Source organism: Passer domesticus, chromosome Z (genome assembly GCF_036417665.1).
Source record: "Passer domesticus isolate bPasDom1 chromosome Z, bPasDom1.hap1, whole genome shotgun sequence".
Taxonomy (NCBI): domain Eukaryota; kingdom Metazoa; phylum Chordata; class Aves; order Passeriformes; family Passeridae; genus Passer; species Passer domesticus.
The window spans coordinates 77,727,228-77,746,445 of record NC_087512.1 but is presented as its reverse complement, the minus strand read 5'-3'; the positions used below and the strand labels follow the sequence as shown (position 1 = coordinate 77,746,445).

Sequence of the window (19,218 nt, the reverse complement as noted above, 5' to 3'; positions counted from 1 at the left end):
AGCATCAGTGCTCCAGAGTCTCAAATTTAAGTGAGGACAGCATTTAAGTCAGGACAACACTTGCATCCATCAACAATCAGCTGCCCTGTTAGAGCACATCAAGAGATAATGTGGAATTAATCTCTGATAGTATCCATATTTTTGAGATGTTTATTCCATTGTTTCTTTCCGCAGTTCTGTACCCTGCCACGAAACACCTCGGTGCAGGTTTACAAAGATTTATGTAAACAGCTCTGTCACGTCACCACTTGCACTGAGGAGCTGATAAAACACCTGTACCTGATCCCCCTCTGGGCAGGAAGAACAGATGGGTCCCTCTGATGCTCAGTTCCAGGTGGTTACCTAAGGACAGCAGCAGCACAGGCAAGACATTCCAATATTGTCCTCCATCTTCCACGTCCTCCAAGACTTCTGGTGGAGGTACAGCCAGCAGCCACTATAAATAACAAGAATTTGTCAAGAGTCTTGTTGCTACTCTAGAATGAAATTGTAAGTGCTTGAAAGTACTGCACCAGGTACATGCAGATTTGTATCTTTTGAATTTTTACAGCATGTGCTCTGGAAAAACAGGACTGAAAAAGGCCCCCTCAGTTCTCACACAGAGTCCTGATAACTCTGTCTTATGGGTCCCTTCATAAACATTTCAAGCTCCACCTTAAACTGAGTTAATTTTCTCAGACTTTTCATTTACATGAGTGAAGAGTGACCAAACTACAAAAATGTGAATGTTTATTTTTTATTATAGGGAAAGCACAGAGAGAAGTGAATGAAAATGAATATTTTAAAACCAGACAACATTATTAAAGTAATTCTGGCAGCACCTTTTTAACTTCTTTTGAACAATAACCCAGCCCATTAGCAGACCTCCCACAAGATCATGCCAGTGACCTACTGCAGGTCTGATCTGGCCTTCAGGTTGCAGGTAAACTCTTCTTGGCTTCACCACTGGCTAGGGTACATGCTGCTAGAAGGAGTCCTTCCACTAATTCCACCAAATTGGACATCCATGCAGTTCTGAGAAACGCTGAAAAACAGCAGAGTACATGTGTGGACTACAGCAGTCACCAGGGGTTCATTAAGCTTGATGCTTAGAAAGCCATGAGTAAGAAGCATTGTGCATGCACCCCATCTGCAATTCCAGTGCTCTGTAATTCCTAAAAAATCAAATGTCATATCTGGGGATATACTGAAGTGACTACCTTCCATTTTTCAGCCAGTTAGCAGGAATTTCAAAAGCAACTTGGAGGCAGGTAGGGATTCATATCCCCAGGGCACTGCTGGGAATGGAGTTTCAGTGCGCACAAAGTCTCCTTGACTTCTGCTCTGGTAACTGAAGGACACATGTCAGAGCCATCAGCAGAAGGGCAAATACTGATGGAGAAGCCAAAGTCTCAGATTTTCCAGGGAGACCTTCCAAGAGGAGCTCATTACTCATGGCAGTGGATGGTGTTTTAAGTGATTTTAAGTGATTTTAAGCTGGCTGAAGACACCAGTGGGAGAGGAAGGTGTCAGAGATGTGCTACGAAGGATAGAGAGATGGTAGGCAAAGGCAGGGTGGGGAAAAAAGCACTTTAATGCAACAGTGGGTGTAAATGGTCTTAAAAAGTCCTAACAAGGGCATATTTTTAATATCTCAATTTCACTTTTTTTTTGGTTAGGCAAACAAGTCTAACCCTGCACCACACCACCACTACTCACCACGTCAAGTACACACTTCTGTGCACAAAGGAAAAAGGATATCTGATTCCTATTGCCTGGGAAACACTGTCAGCATCGTGCACAGTTCAGCCAAGTTTGTGGCAGACCTTGCAGCCCAGCAGAATGCCAAAATACGTGACCTAATGGGCTTTGCACTGCAGATGATCTCACCCTTTATTTGGTGATGAATACTTGCCATAAAGTATTTGCCGAGACAAAGAGAGTAAAGCAAGAGTGGTATTCATGCTGTTTGCCAAGAAAAATACCAGGATATTTGTTTATGTAATTTGCCAAAAATACCAGGTACCACAATAAACAGGCATTAAGTTAAATTTGTCAATTTCTAACACCACCTACCCAGCTGACTGCAGCTGAAACCATCATTAGGTCCTTTATTTTAAATAATTCAGGGATTACAGGGCTTTGGCTTTTGAGTCAAATTCTCATTGCACACATGTATATTTTTCATTGCACCCACACACTTTGCTCTTGCAGCATACAACACAAAAAACCATTTCAAAGAGAGCAGAACCAAAGTCTCCTCTAATCTGAGTTAGCAAGAAAGGAATACCACAACCTGAAGTGAGTGTGTTCATCAGCACATGCAATCCAAAGTGATGTAAGAGCAGTAGAAGGTTACTTTCACCCTTCCACCCTTCTCTGTTTCCTTTGGCATCACCCAGACCTGTCAGCTGAATTAGAAGAGCCTTGTAACACAGACATATTTCAACTTTGTTGATTTAACTTTTTTTCCCCCCAAAGTGAGAAGAAGCATGATTTTAAAACAAAAAAAACAACAAACCAAACAAACAAAAAACCCAAAAAAACCAAAACAAACAAAAAAAACCCACAAACAAAAAAAAAACCCAAACAAACAAAAAACAAACAAACAAAAAAACCCCTTTGACTTGAAAAGCAATAGTTCAGGAAAATTTGTACAATCTAATGCAGGTTTAAATATTTTTCTCCTTTTAATCTTTTTATTTAAGAAAAGTCTTAAAGGAGTACCTATCAAGACAATTTCTGAGCAGCCTTGTACCTAGGCTGAGATTTTGTGGCTGGACATTGCCTCCAAAGACCATCAAGATGAAATGCTACCCTACTTTTAGGAAAAATGTTTTAGCATCCCAGCCCAGACTGTGGAATTGAAAATTACAAGGAGCAGGAGGAATGGGTAGTGTTAAAAATCGTAAGACCAATGCATTTCAAATCAAGTTTGGTAAAATATGAAACAGTGAAGGTGAAATACCATTTGAGATAGAGAAGGAGAAGGAAATGAGAGAAAACCTCAATAAGCAATGAAATAATCACATCTGACACACAGCTGTATGCTGTTGAGGGTGAAATGGTTCAAAGGATCATAGTTGGGCAGTCATGATCTAAGGTTCACTTCTGCTAAAGTCAGTGAAGACATTGCTGCTGACTTTACCAAGATAAGCATTAGACAGCTCACAGTTTGAAGGCCAAGTGCCAGACATCTTTAAACTGATAACCTCGGAAAAAGATCCCTTGTCCATTTAAATCATCTTGAATTCAAGGACTTTGGATTAATTTTGCCAGCCTGCTCCAGCTGAGATGCAGTCATCATTGGATAAAATGACCATGGGAAAGGGTGTTGTAGGGAAAGAAATGAATGATGGAACACAGTTTTATTTGTACTTAGTTGAATATTTCTTACTGGTGCTGAGTGTTATTTTCTCATACTGCAAATACTGTTATGAACAATGAGGAAAAAGTGCACTTGATCTGGTTATAAAGGCTGCTGAATTTCATATCAAAAAGAGCTTCAAGAGAAGCTCTGGACTCCAGATGAGCACTGTATGTGTGTGAGAAAGAATCCATTGTGTCCACTGAAGATCTAATCCTGAATTCAATAAGTTTCTCTTGGCAGCGGTGTACCTTAAACACAGCACATAGCTTTGCCATCAGGCTGTCCTTTCCATCATGAACAACTCAGGCTTCCCTTGAACAAAATTTTTGACCTTCAAGTCCTAGAATCCATTCCTCTCCTGGTTTCTTGTCATGCATTTCCCAACATTCATAAGCTATAAATAGAGATAGATGGAGAGGAAAATAAAGACACTCATTCCCTTGAAACCTTTTTGGCCAGAAGAATTTTGCTGCAGGAAGCAATGGAAGAATGATAACTATTTTGCTTTTAAAAACATCTGAGTTGCTCTACCTAAGCAAGGCCAGCTGATGTGTAAGGCAGTCAGCTATTTTAGTACTGCCATGGAGTTGGCCAAGGAGTTGCTGAAATACTAATTCCTTTTGACAGGAGCCCTGTAAGTTAACTCCAGACAATTACCTCTGGAACTTCCCAAAAGACAGACTTCAGCCATGGCAAATTTTATATACATCCAGGAAGGCACAGAGAAGGTGACTGTTTATTGTATAATGTTGCCAGTTTCAGGGATGCCCAGTGGTTACTGGAGACAGGCCATTTTCAGACTCAGATACTTGCTGTCAGGAGGAGACTTGTGTTGAAAATGTGCTGTGGGGGATTGTTCCAAAGTCTTGATGCTTGCCCTGTAAAACGTCTGTGATCTCTGGCTATGCTGCAAATAGTTCTGATAGTGCAGGTTTCTATCCTCCACCCAATTTCACTGGAAAAAAACAGAATTTTTCCCTGCATATATGGCTGGAGATGGGTTGACTGTGTTTCAGTTAGCAAAGCTGTTACATGAAAGATAAATTGTAATTGGCAAGAAACTTAAATTATATGGGATTTACAGGTAATATAAAATATATTAGTCTCAATTCTAATGCAAACCTCTTCTTTGAAAGCAGGAGTTAAACAAACATGCAGATCAACTGCTAGATCTATATTACTGTTGATGGTTTTCAGCTTAACAATTTTGTCCTTATGTAACGACTTAAATGCAGGAGGTGAAATACAAGGCTTTTGTTCCTCAAAAAAAGGACCTGCATGATGTTTGGTCATCATAGTTTCCTACCTTTGGAAAAGAAAAGAATAATCTGTCAGCTTCTGGACTGGGTCATCAGCCAGTTGGACTAGCGCAGATCCTTCAAAGCAAATACTGTTTATTTGTTTTGGAAAACAAATTAAAATTGTACTTTCACCAAAATAAATAATAAACTCTACAATGTATTAATAGATCCCACGGCCATTTCAGACAGGTCAAAAAGCACCTTTTGGTTGGTGTGCTTCAGCAGCACGAGGGCTGCTGCACACAGAAGTTACTGGGGCAAAACCTACAGGGATGCACCTCACACTCTACCTTAGACCTGGATACTTCCCAAGATTTAGTGTGAGGGTTCCCTCGCTCTGTGTACAGCCACCACCACCTGTTTGCAGTGCCCTTTGCCACTGCTATGTGGACAGACAAGTTAAAAGGCTGAACCAAGCCCTCAGCTTCCAGGGCTGACAGGGATACCTTGATGCTGCTCAGAGTATATTGCTTCTGCCCACAGGCAAGGTTGGAAATTACTGCACCAACACCTTTGTTTTCAGAGCCATGGGAACACCTTAGGAAAACCCTAGATGGTGGAAGAAAACACAGGAATAAGGCAAAACAGGTGAGAATGTTGAAACAGTCCAAAACATTAAATTTTTTCTACTATACTTTGAAATATGAGAGTTAAAAGTCATCATCCAGGGCTGTGTGTGCAGAGCACAGGGATGCAGAATTCACAAGGAGAAACACTGTAAGGAATCAGGAACCAAGAGTCTTCTTTCCCTCGAGGCATCAGGGTACTGGGACTACCAGAACTGCAGAGAGAAGAATGGAGATTGCTCCCCCAAAATTGAAAACAGCAGCTCAGTGGTGCTCTCCACCACCCCAGGCTTAGCATTTCTCCTCACAGGCCTTACACAGTTAATGTGTAAGACCTGTTGTGCCTCTCAGCAAAATCTGCTACACCTTGGCATTCGTAACTTCAGCTCCTCAGGAATGCTGTGAGTGCCCCAGTGTGGAAGTGAGCTTTGGAAGACAAGGGCTGGTCACTGCAGGTGGAGTACTGCCTCATGGATAACACTTCCCACGCTCTGGGAAGTGTAACACTGGTCCACACTGCCCTAATTATGGATTACAAGTGTTGATGTGCTGATGTAACACCTTCCACGCTGGGTAATTGACTCACTCTTGGGCCTCTTTCGTCAGGATCTTGACCACAGCACACAAACTCTATATGCTCCTACTCTACACAGTGATCTTCGGGTTTACATCTGTCTCAGTCGACATCAAGATGACCCCTCCCTTCTTAAACAATATGTGTAATTCCCTTTGTGCCTTTCCCCTGTCTTTTGCAGGGTGCACTCTTGCCTGCCACCCAACAGTTCTACCTTGTTAGAGCTACCAAGATTGAGTGTCTCGCAGGCAAAGTAATTTCATTCTTTTCAAAACAATTACAACATTGTTACTTTGTAATGTGAATGTCAAAGGAGATAAGGGAAAATAACCATGGGAAGGCGGAAAGAACAATTTAATTCAGGAGGCAATTAAATATCTACTAGTCATAATGTGGACAAAGGGCTTGCCGTGACTCAACAAGTGATAGCTCATCAGCTCAAACACATTTAACTAGGAAGGTGCACATAAAAAATAGAGGAGGTTAGTTTAATCTATTCTTTCGGTTAGAGACTATTTTGGATAATGGCAGTGAGCAGAGAGAAAGGGTAAAGGGAGAACAACTGTATATATTGATGGAAGTAACGTAGCTTTATTACAAACAGAGAAAATATAAAGAATGCACATCCCTTACAAAGAGGAACACTTTCTAAAGAAGTCTTAAGGCCCATGGCTTTGGTCCATGACAGTGGGAATTGTGAATGCCATTTCCCACTTGAAACGCTTCTTCTCTCTCCAAACCCTGTGAGCATTATGACATTCCCAAATAAATGTAGCCAGGAATTACCATGGCAAGCACACCCACAGAGGCTTGTAAACACATGCTGGCAAAGCCCTGACTAGAGTACTTACAAGACAGAATGCAACCACTCAAAGAAGATTTCATGGCTGAGGAAATAAAGGCTTTAGAATGTGCCCAAACATTATGTACAGAAGAGGCTGTAATGGCTCTGCAGAACTGTTCCTCCGCTTGCCCAAACTGTTTCTGGAAGCAGAGGCACATGCAAACCCAGAACCCAGCACCCCTTCCCACCCGATGGTGAGCCAAGGACACGCAGTCTCGCAGACAGTATGCTCTGTGCTGGATCTCCAGGCCAAGATTATCACAGCAGCTTTGGAAATTTGCACACCCAAGGGGAATGAAACACGAAATGTGTCCGGAATCTTTCCAAGCATCCTCTGTTGAGTGCTCAGGCCAAAGCTTTAAATGAGCATAGATGGATCTAGAGCCTTCAATGCACTGCCAGTGACTGAACACAGAGAACTGGAAACAGAATCTGCATTTTCTGATCTTGCTACTTACAATACACCTTAAATGTTTTTTGGGGGGACAATGTTTTTGCTAGGGGAATGCCACCATGGTTGGTAGTGGTCATTCAGACTTTCTCACAGCTGATCTGTAATTAATTTGGCAAAGAGTTCTGGCAGATGGCAGAACACATCAAGCTCTCCAGACAGCAGCAGCATTCAGGCCACTTCAGAGGTGATCTTGGAGTGCCTGATCCCCACTCTTTGTGCTGAACTGTCCTGCATTTATTGGCTGTGTGAAAACATCTGCACACCCACCTGCCAGTCACAATAATGCAAGGCAAAGTAACCCCAAGCGAGTGAAGAAGAGGTTTTTACTCTTTCAGAATCATTTAGGTTGGAAAAAGACCTTTAGGATCATCAGGTCAACCTTCACAGACTTGGTAAACATTACAAGACAAATGCAGCAAAAGGTAGGGTGCTCCAAAGTAGATCACAAAGAGCAGTACAGAGTGACCCATGGCTTTTCACTCTCCATATCCAGGCCAGCCTTGTGCTCAGCTAATGCTAAACACATGACTCCAAGGAAGACCTCTACCAAGTTTTACAGCTTTTCCTATCTCACAAGTCACAGCCCTGAAAACCATCAGGTAATACCCTTAAGTGGGGCACCAAGGACCGAAGAATAAAAAAATTTCTCTGCTGGTGTTCCTCCTGGTTGCTGAAGCAGATTAGCACTGCACCCATGCCTGTTTCAACACTTCCTGTATTGCTTTTTTTTTTCCAAGAGTGTTTGTGTTTCCATAACACCAAGCACAAGCCAGATAAACAAAGTGGCTTTCCCCACTTGCTTAAGATGCTCTGCTCTTAGAAAATGATGAGCTCAGTAGCATAAGTTCTTGCAAATAAAAAAAAAAATCAATGCCCTCTCCCTATTATTAGCACTTATGTGATAGGCTTAAACAGGTACTTTTAGCACCAGCTTAACATTGGAAGGGGAAAAGGATGTGACTGTAAGTAAGACTAAACCACTAATTTTTTTCAGACTGAAGCTTTTTGAGGCTCTTCAACAAGAGAACAATGTTTATTTTAATGTGGCTGACATCAGAAAATAACAAAACCTCTTTTATGACCAGATTATAAAACTCTTCTCTTAAACCTAAACAGCAAAACAAGTCATCATTAGCACATGAGCACAACCTGATAGATAAGAATTTCTCCCCACCATCCAAGCTTTCAAAACCCTGTTTCACCACAGAAAATTTCATACTGTAGTATGATGGGTCTTAAAGAAAAATTTTGTCTTGGAGGGGGAAAAAAATGGGTGCTTTTTACACACAGCAGATATTTGCTGAAACTTTTCATTAAACTCAAAGTCTGTTTTCAGAATGAGATGACAGCTTCCAAGAAAATTTTCTGTCCATACCTAAGTAAATGATTGAAAGCAACAGAGGAAATTGCTTTATTCCAAAACCTATTCATTTAGTGTTTGACCATTTCCCCATGATGAATTAAACAAGTTTTTCATAAACAATAATACTTCTAATTAAAATAAAGGGAAAAATAATTTTCACCCCTGAAAAATATTTTTGTAAAAAATAGCTTTATTTGTTTTCTCTGCTTCCTAGACTTAAAACCAATATAGTGTTCTGGGAAAAATATGTTTCCTTGTAGTAAAACCCATTTTCAGCTGGAAGAAAGCCCTCAGACAAAGCAGCTGTGCTTAACACTAGTAATTAATGCATCTAAAATACCCTTTCATGTGGGCTCCTGAAAGCATCCTACAAATAATGAAGTGCCCAGAGGCAAGAGAAGGACTTCTGTTTTGTAAGAGAGGACACACAGACAAAACAAGTGCCCACCTTTCAGAAGCAAATGTAAACACTGCTGCTGCAACACAGCCATGAGTCCAAGGGCCTCTCCAGCCCAGGAGCCTTTTGTTTTCCTGGTAGAGAAGATGCTATGGTCATGGAAGGTGAGTTTTCTAGGGTGAAGCCAATCCTTCATGCTCCAGATGTGCTGGTCCCTGTAATTTTCCCAAAAAAAACCTGTCAGCACCTTTCCCTGGGGGACAGGGTCTGCCAAGAGAATATTGGAGAATGCACTCATATGGCCACAAACTAAAAGAGAAATTGTTGCACTCAACATGAGGAGTAATTTCTTTCCATTGAGGGTGGCAGAGCACTGGGACAGTTTGCTGTGGAGGGTGTGGAGTCTCCCTCCCTCTCTGGAGAAATTCCAACCCCACCTGCTCCAGGTGACCCTGCTCTGGGAGGGGGTTGGACTGGGTGATGTACAGAGTTCCCTTCCAGCCCCAGCCATTCTGTGATTCTCTAAAAACACTCTCCCACCCTCTGACAAAACTCTGTGAGGCCTGCCTGAGTCACAACTGGTATCTAACTGCTTTCCATTTCTAGCACTTCTACTGCAGGCAATGAGTTACACAGCTTAATTATACATTGTGCAACTTAAATGGCTTTTCTTTGTTTGCTTGTTTGTTTGTTTGCTTGCTTGCTCAGGGTCCATTACTTACCAGTTCCAGCTGAAACTGCTGTAGTGTGCACAAATCATTCCACATGCACCAGGGTCGAGTTGATTTTACAGAATTTGTGATGGGCACTCCTCTCCTGCTAGTGTTGCACCAGCAGTGACCTACCGAGTCAGTCACTCTCTGTGCCAAAGCCAACCCATAACTTTTATCAGTTTTCTTGTTCTTTCTTTTCAGAACAAACAAGATCTAGTAGGTTCACTGATCTGATGCCCTTGGATGAGCAGTAAGAAGCCCACACTAGGGGTAGTTAAATTCTGTGTTGCCTGACATGACTACTTTACTGCATACCTAGAAGCTAGAATGCAATTGACCAGGAATATAATTTTCAACACCCTTTTTTTTTTTTTCTTCTGGCATTAGTGAAGTGCTCAGACCCCACTCTCCTTCACATCATTTCACCCTCTGTAAAAAAAATAAAATTAAAAATCAGCACTGTTTAAATGTATCACAAGCACATTCTCATTAGTAACTTGAAATGCCTGGTCACATTCTTGTAGGTCATGCTGCAAATGTATCCCCAGGGTCTTACCCAGCTTGACCTTCTTAATCATTGCTTTTCCTTGCAGCATTGATGCTCTGATTTCATAGACATCCATACAGACCAGGTACAGACACAGGAATGCAGCACGTCACCTCTCGGGTCAGCAACAATAAGGCTGCACCACTATTAGAACCATATCCCTGTTAATTTCTGACAACAGTCTGGGTTCCCTCCTCTTGCTACAACATGTAACAAGATGCTGCATAGCTTTCCCAGGAGTTACTTCACTTTGTCCTGACTGCTTGTGTTCCTGCTTCAGCTAGGTCTGAAGCTCACTAACCTTGTGCTCCATTCTGTTTGCATTTGAGGACAAGAACAACATCACAGCAATGCACAACTTGGAAACCAGGTTCCTGTGTCTGTACACAGTGGATATTCTCAGTAGCAATGCCTGAGTTTGTTTCCTGAAAATTCACTGCTTTCCCAAAGTATTAGCACTAATTTTTTACGGGATTTTGGTAAACTAGCATTTGGCATCTGTATCTTCCTACTTAATAGACACCAGCCTTGAAACTTTGGGGGTTTTTTAACACCGTTTGTGTTCCATCTTCTTCTAAACTCAGTTATGATCCAATTCTGCCAAACTCACTCAAACAAAACTTCAGTCTGATATAAGCAGGAGATTTTGATAAAGATAAGGGAAGGGAAAAAAATCATCAACACATTTGATTTCTAAGGAACCATTCTTTTGGTAAGGCAGTTCTAAAGACCAGCCAGCTATAGGACACCTGGATTATGCTTGGAGAGATGGATTCAGAAAAATCCAACCTGATCCTGAACTTTTTAATCCATAATATCCAGAATAAATAAAAAGCACATGTGTACTTCTTGCAGGAGAAGATACCCAAATTATTGGAGCATTAGTTATTTAATTCCAGATTCCAACATGGCTTCAGTCCCAGCAGTTAAAGCCTCAGGCAGAATGAGTGTGACTCCCAGAGAAGCATCTGAATGATCAGACAGGAGGGTTTTCCTTAACATTCACCTGCTACACTGAACTAAAGGAGACTAAAAATACTTTGGGTAATTGGACTGCAGCCAAAGAACACGCCCCAGCTGCCCAGAGAGATGGGCCTCACTCCCAGCTTGAAAATTTCAAGTAAAGCACTCAGCCTCTCTCTCTCTCCTGCTCTGCTGCTTTAGGCTTCCAGGAGCTAGAAAGCAAACACCAGAGAACAACTGCCTCCTTTGCAGGAAAAGAGCTCACTCTGGGAGAGTCAGAACCAGGCTTTGGCGCATGATGGGTGGCAGGCAAGTAAAAAGAGCAAAGTTTTCCCACAAAGAACATTTGAACTGCAGAAGTCGCTCGTGTGATGAAGCAGTCGCCATGAAATTGGACCCTCTCCAATATAAAACTGATTTCTTCACCCTGGATTTTTCTGACATTTTGCTATGACAATGGAAAAATGTGAGTTTGTATTTTCATTTTGCACTTGTTAAGTGCTTTAAAGGTATTCTGAAATTCCATTGAAAGAAACTCAAAAATACTTCCACGTAATTCCTAAACACCCCAGGACCATAAATGGGTATTATTTTTAGAAAACAGAATGTATGCCAAAAAGCTTTAGATCAAAGTATCTTCCAGTAGTTTTATTCCAAATTTGGCCATGAAAAACTCCAACTTAAAAACCAAACCCATGTAATTTAGCCTTGACATTCAACTGTCTGATAACGGTCTTCTTTTAAGGGGGAGGAGAAAATTTGTCCAAACTGAAGGTGACTCTGATTGAAATGACTACCACTAAAAAAAAAAAATATCTAATTTATTTTGGGAAAATGTGCCAGAGTACTTGTTAAAATTTCAGCCAAAGACAACAAAGTAGACACACATTTATTTCATTTAGATGCATGTTTCTTCCTTTTTTGCCCTACAGTTCTTTTCATAAGAACTACATGACACAGGCGGTATCAGCTTCCAGGGTCAGTAAGGGCTGCCTCAACCGCTCTGACAACATGCTTCAATGTTGAAGAAACATTTTTTCATAGAATCAAAGAATGACAGAATAGTTTGGGATGGAAGGGACCTTTGAAAGCCATCTAGTCCAACTCACATGCGATAAGCTGGGACATTTTTGACTAGATCAGCACCTCATCCAACCTGATCTTGAAGATTCCAGGGGCATCTGCCACCTCTCTGGACAACCCACTTCAGTGTTTCACCACCCTCATCATAATTTTTTCCCTAATATTATCTGATTTGACCTTTCTTCAGCTTAAAACCATTACTCCTTGTCCTATCATTACAGCCCTGCTAAAATATCTGTTCCCACCTTTCTTTTAAGCCCCCTTTCAGTACTGGAAGGCTGATGTGAAGAGCCCTTGTCCCTAGTTCTCTCAGACTGTCTCCACAGAAAGGTGTTCCAGCCCTTTAATCACTTTTGTGACTCATTCCAACAGACATTCCATGTCTTTCCTGCACTGGGGACCCCGCAGGTGCAGGTGGGTTCTCACCTGAGCAGGGCAGAGGGGCAGGATCCCTCCTCCCTTGCTGTCCACCTTGTGGGATGAGCTCAGGACAGGTTTGGCTTTCTGGGCTGCCAGAGAACACGGCTGGGTAATGTCCAGCCTCTCAGCCACCAGCAATTATCCACACCAGGGGTTGTGCAACCCAGCTGCAGGTTGCTGTGCATGAACTATTTATCACACTAGATTGCAGCAGTTTTTATTTGTGATGCCATTTTGATCACCACATTCCACTTCCCGACTGTAGATAAAGCCCACTGGCAGATCAGTGATCTTGCCTGAGAATATTAATGTATTTCTGTCAGCCTTCATGTTACTATCTATTCCTTGCTGAACAATTTCACACATTTCACAAAAGGCTTTTGATTGCTTAACAGAGAAGTTTTATCAAGACAAATGCAAATTACTATTTACAACACATTTTTGATTCTCATCTTGGCATCAAATAGTGTTTCTCTGTTGCTACTCATTTAAGACTTCATTTAGACCTCAGAAATGAGGATTCACCTTATAAATTAAGAGTATCCACTCTGAGTAAATCTTGCATTCCCTGTCTAGACTGTTGGAAGATGTTAGATTTCAGCATTCCCCTTATGCTGAGCAGATTGAGATTCCTACAGAAGACAGATGTTTGGAATTCTTGGACAACTGTATCTTGCCTAACAATACACCGAAGAATCACATTTCAGATGATGGTACTGTTTGTGTGACATCTCCACTTTTTTGCAATAACATGAAACGGAGACAAAACAGAAGAGGAAAGCAAATAGCATTTATTGTATAAAGAAACTTCAGTTCTGTTCCTGAAGCAAATTTTAAGGTATTCCTTTTTACAGAAGCTGGGTGTATTTAGTAGAAATTTAATCAGAACAGCAATTGGTTTAACCAGGAATATGCCCTTCTAGCCCAAGAATTGAGCTGATAAAGCAATTTCTGAATGACTTTGTTTATATATGCACAAGGCAGCTTCTTCTAATTTTACCAGGTTAATGACAAAATTAGATGCAGCCAAGTAGTTCATGTGTGCAGCTGTGCTGAATCTGACAAGCTTTACCAGAACAGTTATAAGAAATTGTTAACAAAATTTTCACACAGAGAAGTTTACCAGAGATAGAAAACTATCAGCATGAAAGCTGGGAATTGTTTATTTAAGAAATCCTGGACACTTGGACACAATGTCTCCTATGGAATTCAGGTTAAACCCTGAGCAACTGGTTATCTTTTTCTGTGTCATAAAATGTAGTTCTCAGAACATTTGCATGTAGCTTTTTGGAGCACCCATCCTTCAGCAACACATGATACCTTTAAACACAAAGTTTTGTTTTCATGGTGCTTAAAACAGGATTTCTGTAAACGTACCTTGTGTTCTGTCTCACAACAATACACATTTTTTCCGTGTTGTGTATTATTTTTAAGGTGTTCAGACAAGAAAACACTTTAAAAAATTTTAATATTGTTGACTTTATCTGAAAATGAATACAAACCACTATATTTTCCTCTCTAAATGTAAACTTGCTAAAGATGTAGTCTAAGCATATTTTCACATTGACTTGGGCTAGGAATAGCCAGTTTTCAGGCACAATTTCACACATGTGTAACACAGTTCCATGCCACAATCCCCTTTTGTATGATACATGTGATCTAGAATACACAATTGTTCAGAAAAAAAACATCCAAAACCTTAAAAAGCCATGGACAGGCAGCATGTGCTGGTGTTGCTTGATAACTAGCTGATTGTTAACTAGTCAACTGGCAGCTTCAAGTTAATCCATGACATCAAGCTACAAAAAAAATGAGACACCAAGTGAATAATCCAAGCATTTGTAACTGAACACTAAGTTTCAGTGTAATGTGTAGGGAATATGACTGCTAGTTTGTCCAAAGAGTTTGGGGTATTTTGTTTTAGTTCTTCTTAAGTGTTAAAGAAAATAGTAATTTTAGCTTTCAAGGTACAGCACATTTGCAATGAAGTTGGATTTCAAACTGAGTTCAATGCTTTTGGTCATCACCATGGAAATGTAACTACTCAGGCACAAGAAATTTCTTTGGTACTTTTATTTTTCTTTTCTCTAAGCACAGCATTGGTGACAGCTTTTCTAAATTTAGAGATGTACCTGGAACTAGAACTTTGTCTTTTCAAATCAGATCTCCCTCCACATTCTCTTTGGCATCCTGCACAAAGATTAACCTAACACCTCTTTGCTGAACAATGCTCTTCAAAGCAGTACTCTGAAGAAAATAGTCTAATTTTGTAAAAGTAGTTTATTCTAAAAATTGGCACATCAATGAAAAGATTCCCCTGAAAAGATTCTATTCTTATGTATTGTAACATCTTTAAAATGCCAAAGTTCTCAGTTATAAAGTGTATGCCACTTAGAACTGCTTCACATCTTGAGTAAAAAAAGACAACAAGCAGAAAGCAGCAAGATTTCAGCAAATGCTAATAAAAATTTCAGTGCTTCTGACATTAAAGAGCAGTTTAGGTTGGAACAGACCTTTAAGATCATCAAGTCAAGCTTTAACCCAGCATGACTAAGGCCAACACTAAACCATATCCCCATGTGCAATACCTACAGGCTCTTTTAAATCCCTCTATGGACGTTTACTCCATCACCTCCCTGGACAGCCTGCTCCAATGCTTTTCATCATTTCTGTGAAAAAATTATTCCTAATATCCAAATTAACCCTCCTCTGCCGCAGCCTGAGGCCGCTCCCTCTCCTCCTGTCCCTGTTAGCACAGCCTGACCCCCTCGGCTGTCCCCTCCTGGCAGGAGCTGTGCAGAGCCACAAGGGCCCCCTGAGCCTCCTTTGCTCCAGGCTCAGCCCCTTCCCAGCTCCCTCAGCCTCTCCTGGGGCTCCATTCCCTTCCCAGCTCCCTCAGCCTCTCCTGGGGCTCCATTCCCTTCCCAGCTCCCTCAGCCTCTCCCGGGGCTCCATTCCCTTCCCAGCTCCCTCAGCCTCTCCTGGGGCTCCAGCCCCTTCCCAGCTCCCTCAGCCTCTCCTGGGGCTCCATTCCTTTCCCAGCTCCGTTCCCTTCCCTGGCCCCGCTCCAGCCCCTCCATTCCCCGTGTGAGGGCCCAGAGGTGACCCAGCACTGGAGCTGTGGCCTCAGCAGGGCCAGCACAGGGCCGGGCACTGCCCCGCTCCCGCTGCCACCCACGGCTGGCACAGCCCAGGGGCCATCGGCTCTTGGCCGCCTGGGCACCCCTGGGCTCTGTCCGGCTGCTGCCACAGCACCCCAGGCCTTTTCCAGCTCCTTTCCCCCTGACTGAGGGGCCCTCGCTCCCCTCGTGCAGCCTTTGCTGAGGATGCCGCACAGGCCTGGCCCCAGCCCTGATCCCATGGGAACGCCCTGGTGCCAGCCCAGCTGGGTGTCCTTCCATGTCCCACCCTGCCCTCAGCCCGTTCCTCCCCCGGAGCACAGGGCCCTGTCCATGAGCAGCCAGCTCCTCCAGGAGATGCTGTGGGAGAAGGTGTCAAAGGCTCTGTGCAGTCCGGGCAGACACATCCACAGCCTTTCCCTCAGCCCTGAGCAGGTCACCGTGGGCCAGGAGGAGATCAGGTGTGTCAGGCAGGACCTGCCTCTCCTCAACCCAGAGAGGCCAGGCCTGATGTCCTGCTTGTCCTGCTCCTGATGGCTCTCAAGGTGACCTGCTCCATGGCCTCCCTGGCACTGAGGGGACATGACAGGCCTGTAATTCCCTGGCTCCTCCTCCTGACCATTCCTGCAGATGCGTGTCACATTTGCCACCTCCAGTTAACTGGGAACTCCCCAGTTTGCCTGGACTGCTGGTAAATGATTGGAAGTGGCCCAGCGAGCTCTCTGCCAGCTCCCTCAGCACCCCTGGGTGGATCCCATCCCACCACTTGGGAGTGTCCGGGTGTTCTAGCAGCTCACTGACCATTCCCTCATGGATTAGAGGGGTAACATTCTGCTCCCATCCCTGTGCTGCAGCTCAGGGTGCTGACTAAACAAGGCAAATGTACTGTCCAGTATTCTTCCTAATGGAGTCTGTCCTTGAAAAGAAATAAGTGCATATGCTTGGGAAAAAAATGCAGGCAAAGATGTCTAGACGCAAATGAAACACAAGATAACTACAAACCACTTGTAAAACACTAGTGTGGCAAAAAACACCTACATCTCAAATGTTTGCAAATAAAAGAGTCCAAGCAAGCCAACAACAAAAATACTGATGTGTTTCTACTTGCTAACTAACTAAGATTTGTTAAAGTGCCAGATAATGTACTTTCATTTTAAAACACTTAAAAATATTTTAAAATATTTACTTTAAGAAGTGAAGAAAATCTAGACCAATGCAATGTGAATTACAACAATATTTCAGTCACTTTTCTAGTTAAAGGCATTAAATTGGTACATTTTTATGATTTTACAGAGTGCAATGTGATTAAGCCTTACTTAATGACTTTCTTATTTGGGACGTGCTACAGTGAACACCTGACAGTACAAATCAGTGTTATCAAAATGACACATAAAAACTGGGGGATAGGAAGACATGAAAGTGATACTGTAGGAAAAAAAATGTGATTGTCACATTTGTGAAAATATCTTTTTAACATATAAGCATCTGAAGTTGTCGTAAGTACAAAAATTAGTAAACTTTTAACCACTATAAAAATTCATAGTTTTAACTCACAAATCCAACATGTGCATTTACACACAACTTACATAACATCCCAAAAAGGCAAAGCACAACACAGCCCTGTTCTCCTTTCCTTAGAGAAACTTCTCAGCCAGCCTAATCTGGAGGACACACATCTTCATGACCATCACAAGGATTTCAAGTCACTTATTCTGTTTTCTTTGCTTGTTTTTTCTTAGCACTGTCATGGTGCTGCTCAGAAGGCTGGTCACAGACTGAAGAGCCGTTGGAAGATGTGGCACTTTCACCCTTCACTTTGGAAGGTGTCTTTCGTGAGCCAAAAAACATCTGGCCCACTGCAGCCTCAATGGGAGCAAGTGGAGAAGTTGCACATCTTGTCAACATCATTTTTACCTATGAAGAACAAGGATCAAATTACAATAAAAGCTGTGATGGCTGCACAGTAAACAAGTTCAAAGCTGAAGGGGTGCATGGCATTTTCAACTTCCTACACAAGGATGAGGCTGTGCAATCACCAACAGAAGTCTGCTTATTTCAGCTGAAATTGGGCAAAGAATGCTTTTCCTTCTCACCAACACCCTTCACACAGCTATGAAGGGGATCTACAGGGAGGTCAGAGAGGGATTTTCCCTCAGGAAATAGCAATAGGACAAAGGGGAATAGGTACAGATTGAAAGAGAGGAAATTTGAGCTGGATTCTGGGAGGAAATTCTTTACAGTGAGGGTGGTGAGATACAGGTTGCCCTGAGATGTTGCTGATACCCCAACCCTGGTAATGTTCAAGACCAGGCTGGATAAAGCCTTGACAAGCCTGGCCTTGTAGAAGATCTCTCTGCCCATGGTAGGGGGATGGAACTAGATGGTCTCTGAGGTCCCTTCCAGCCCTTAACATTGCATGACTCTATGTTTCTATGAGCTATGCGCAAACAACGTGCACAAAAAAACCCTCTCTATAAGATTAATCATCCTGAGAGCAAATCACATTTAATGCCACACATTTAAGGTGAAGACCAACTTCTATGTGTAAGTTTGTTGTTTTGTTCAAACTGAAAAACTAAACAGAGTGGCTTTCTTCCACTTAAATTAGAAGAATGGAATGTGTAATTACATTTTGAATGTACAGGTCCATAACCAGACTTTAATTAGAATTCCAGACAGCCATATTCACTCCATAAAGTTCAGAGATTTAGGTGGGCACCCCTGAGGACATGTAACTTGGAATCAGTATTGAAAAAACAGCTTTTCAGATCCGGGTACTGGACAAGTTTATATTGCAACAGTTTCTACAGCTTTCAGACACATGACAAGTTTCCTAGGAGACATTATTAAGGGACTACACCAGATACACTGTTGCTTTATTAGTTTATTAGTTAAGTAGGTGCGAGTTCCTGACTGTCAGTACAACCATCAGTGTAAGGATTTAGTTACTCCAGAGCAGCTGGACAGCCAGCTCCTCTGGACACCTGCAATTTCTCCCTTCCAGAATAACATTCCTTTCCTTCTTCATTCCCAGCACCCACAGTTCAACAATGCCTTTATCATTTCAGATAGAAAATCAAGTACGTAAGCTTCAATTCTTGGCTCCGTAAAGTTAAATTCTGCAGAATTAAGCTGGTCAGCTCCTTCCCAGAAAGGAGACTGGCAACCACATTTCCACACATTCTCTGGTGTGTTCAACACCAGCTCTGAAGCTCTTAAAATTGCCAGATATCTGCTAACAGAGATTATGTTTTCTTATAAACTAGTAATCCAGAAGAAAGGCATCATCCTGGAAATGAACAAGACTGGAGGGACTGGAGACTTCAATAGAGAAGTAGTGTCTATTTTATTACAAAATAGTTACAGCTACTTCAAAGTAGTTTTGGTATGCTTCCCCTTCCCACCCAAAGACTTACTTTGTGAACATTTTAAATGAGAAACCAGCTGGTTTGTTTTGCTGTTTTACAGACCCACTGGCCACTGCATAGGTACACACAAAACATAGAGAACAGGAGAGTTACTTTC

At 42.1% G+C, this 19,218-nt stretch overlaps 1 protein-coding gene and 1 long non-coding RNA gene across 6 annotated transcripts in view; one reads left to right on the top strand and one right to left on the bottom strand.

Annotated features, from left to right (window-relative positions):
* The window catches only part of LOC135289461 (uncharacterized), a 19,991-nt gene extending 5,090 nt beyond the window's left edge, over positions 1–14,901 (top strand). The window contains exons 4-5 of one of the 2 annotated variants that reach the window (XR_010352209.1): positions 175–12,648; positions 13,151–14,901. This is a non-coding gene — a long non-coding RNA (uncharacterized LOC135289461). Of the gene's footprint in view, positions 1–174 lie in introns of both variants that reach the window. The other variant, XR_010352208.1, reaches the window with a different exon arrangement.
* The window catches only part of TMEM38B (transmembrane protein 38B), a 20,796-nt gene continuing 14,922 nt past the window's right edge, over positions 13,345–19,218 (bottom strand). For all 4 annotated transcript variants that reach the window (XM_064403055.1, XM_064403053.1, XM_064403054.1 and 1 more), the window contains exon 6: positions 13,345–17,607. In XM_064403055.1, the coding sequence (XP_064259125.1) occupies positions 17,401–17,607 (207 nt within the window). In that variant the 3' untranslated portion in view covers positions 13,345–17,400. The remainder of the gene's footprint in view (positions 17,608–19,218) is intronic.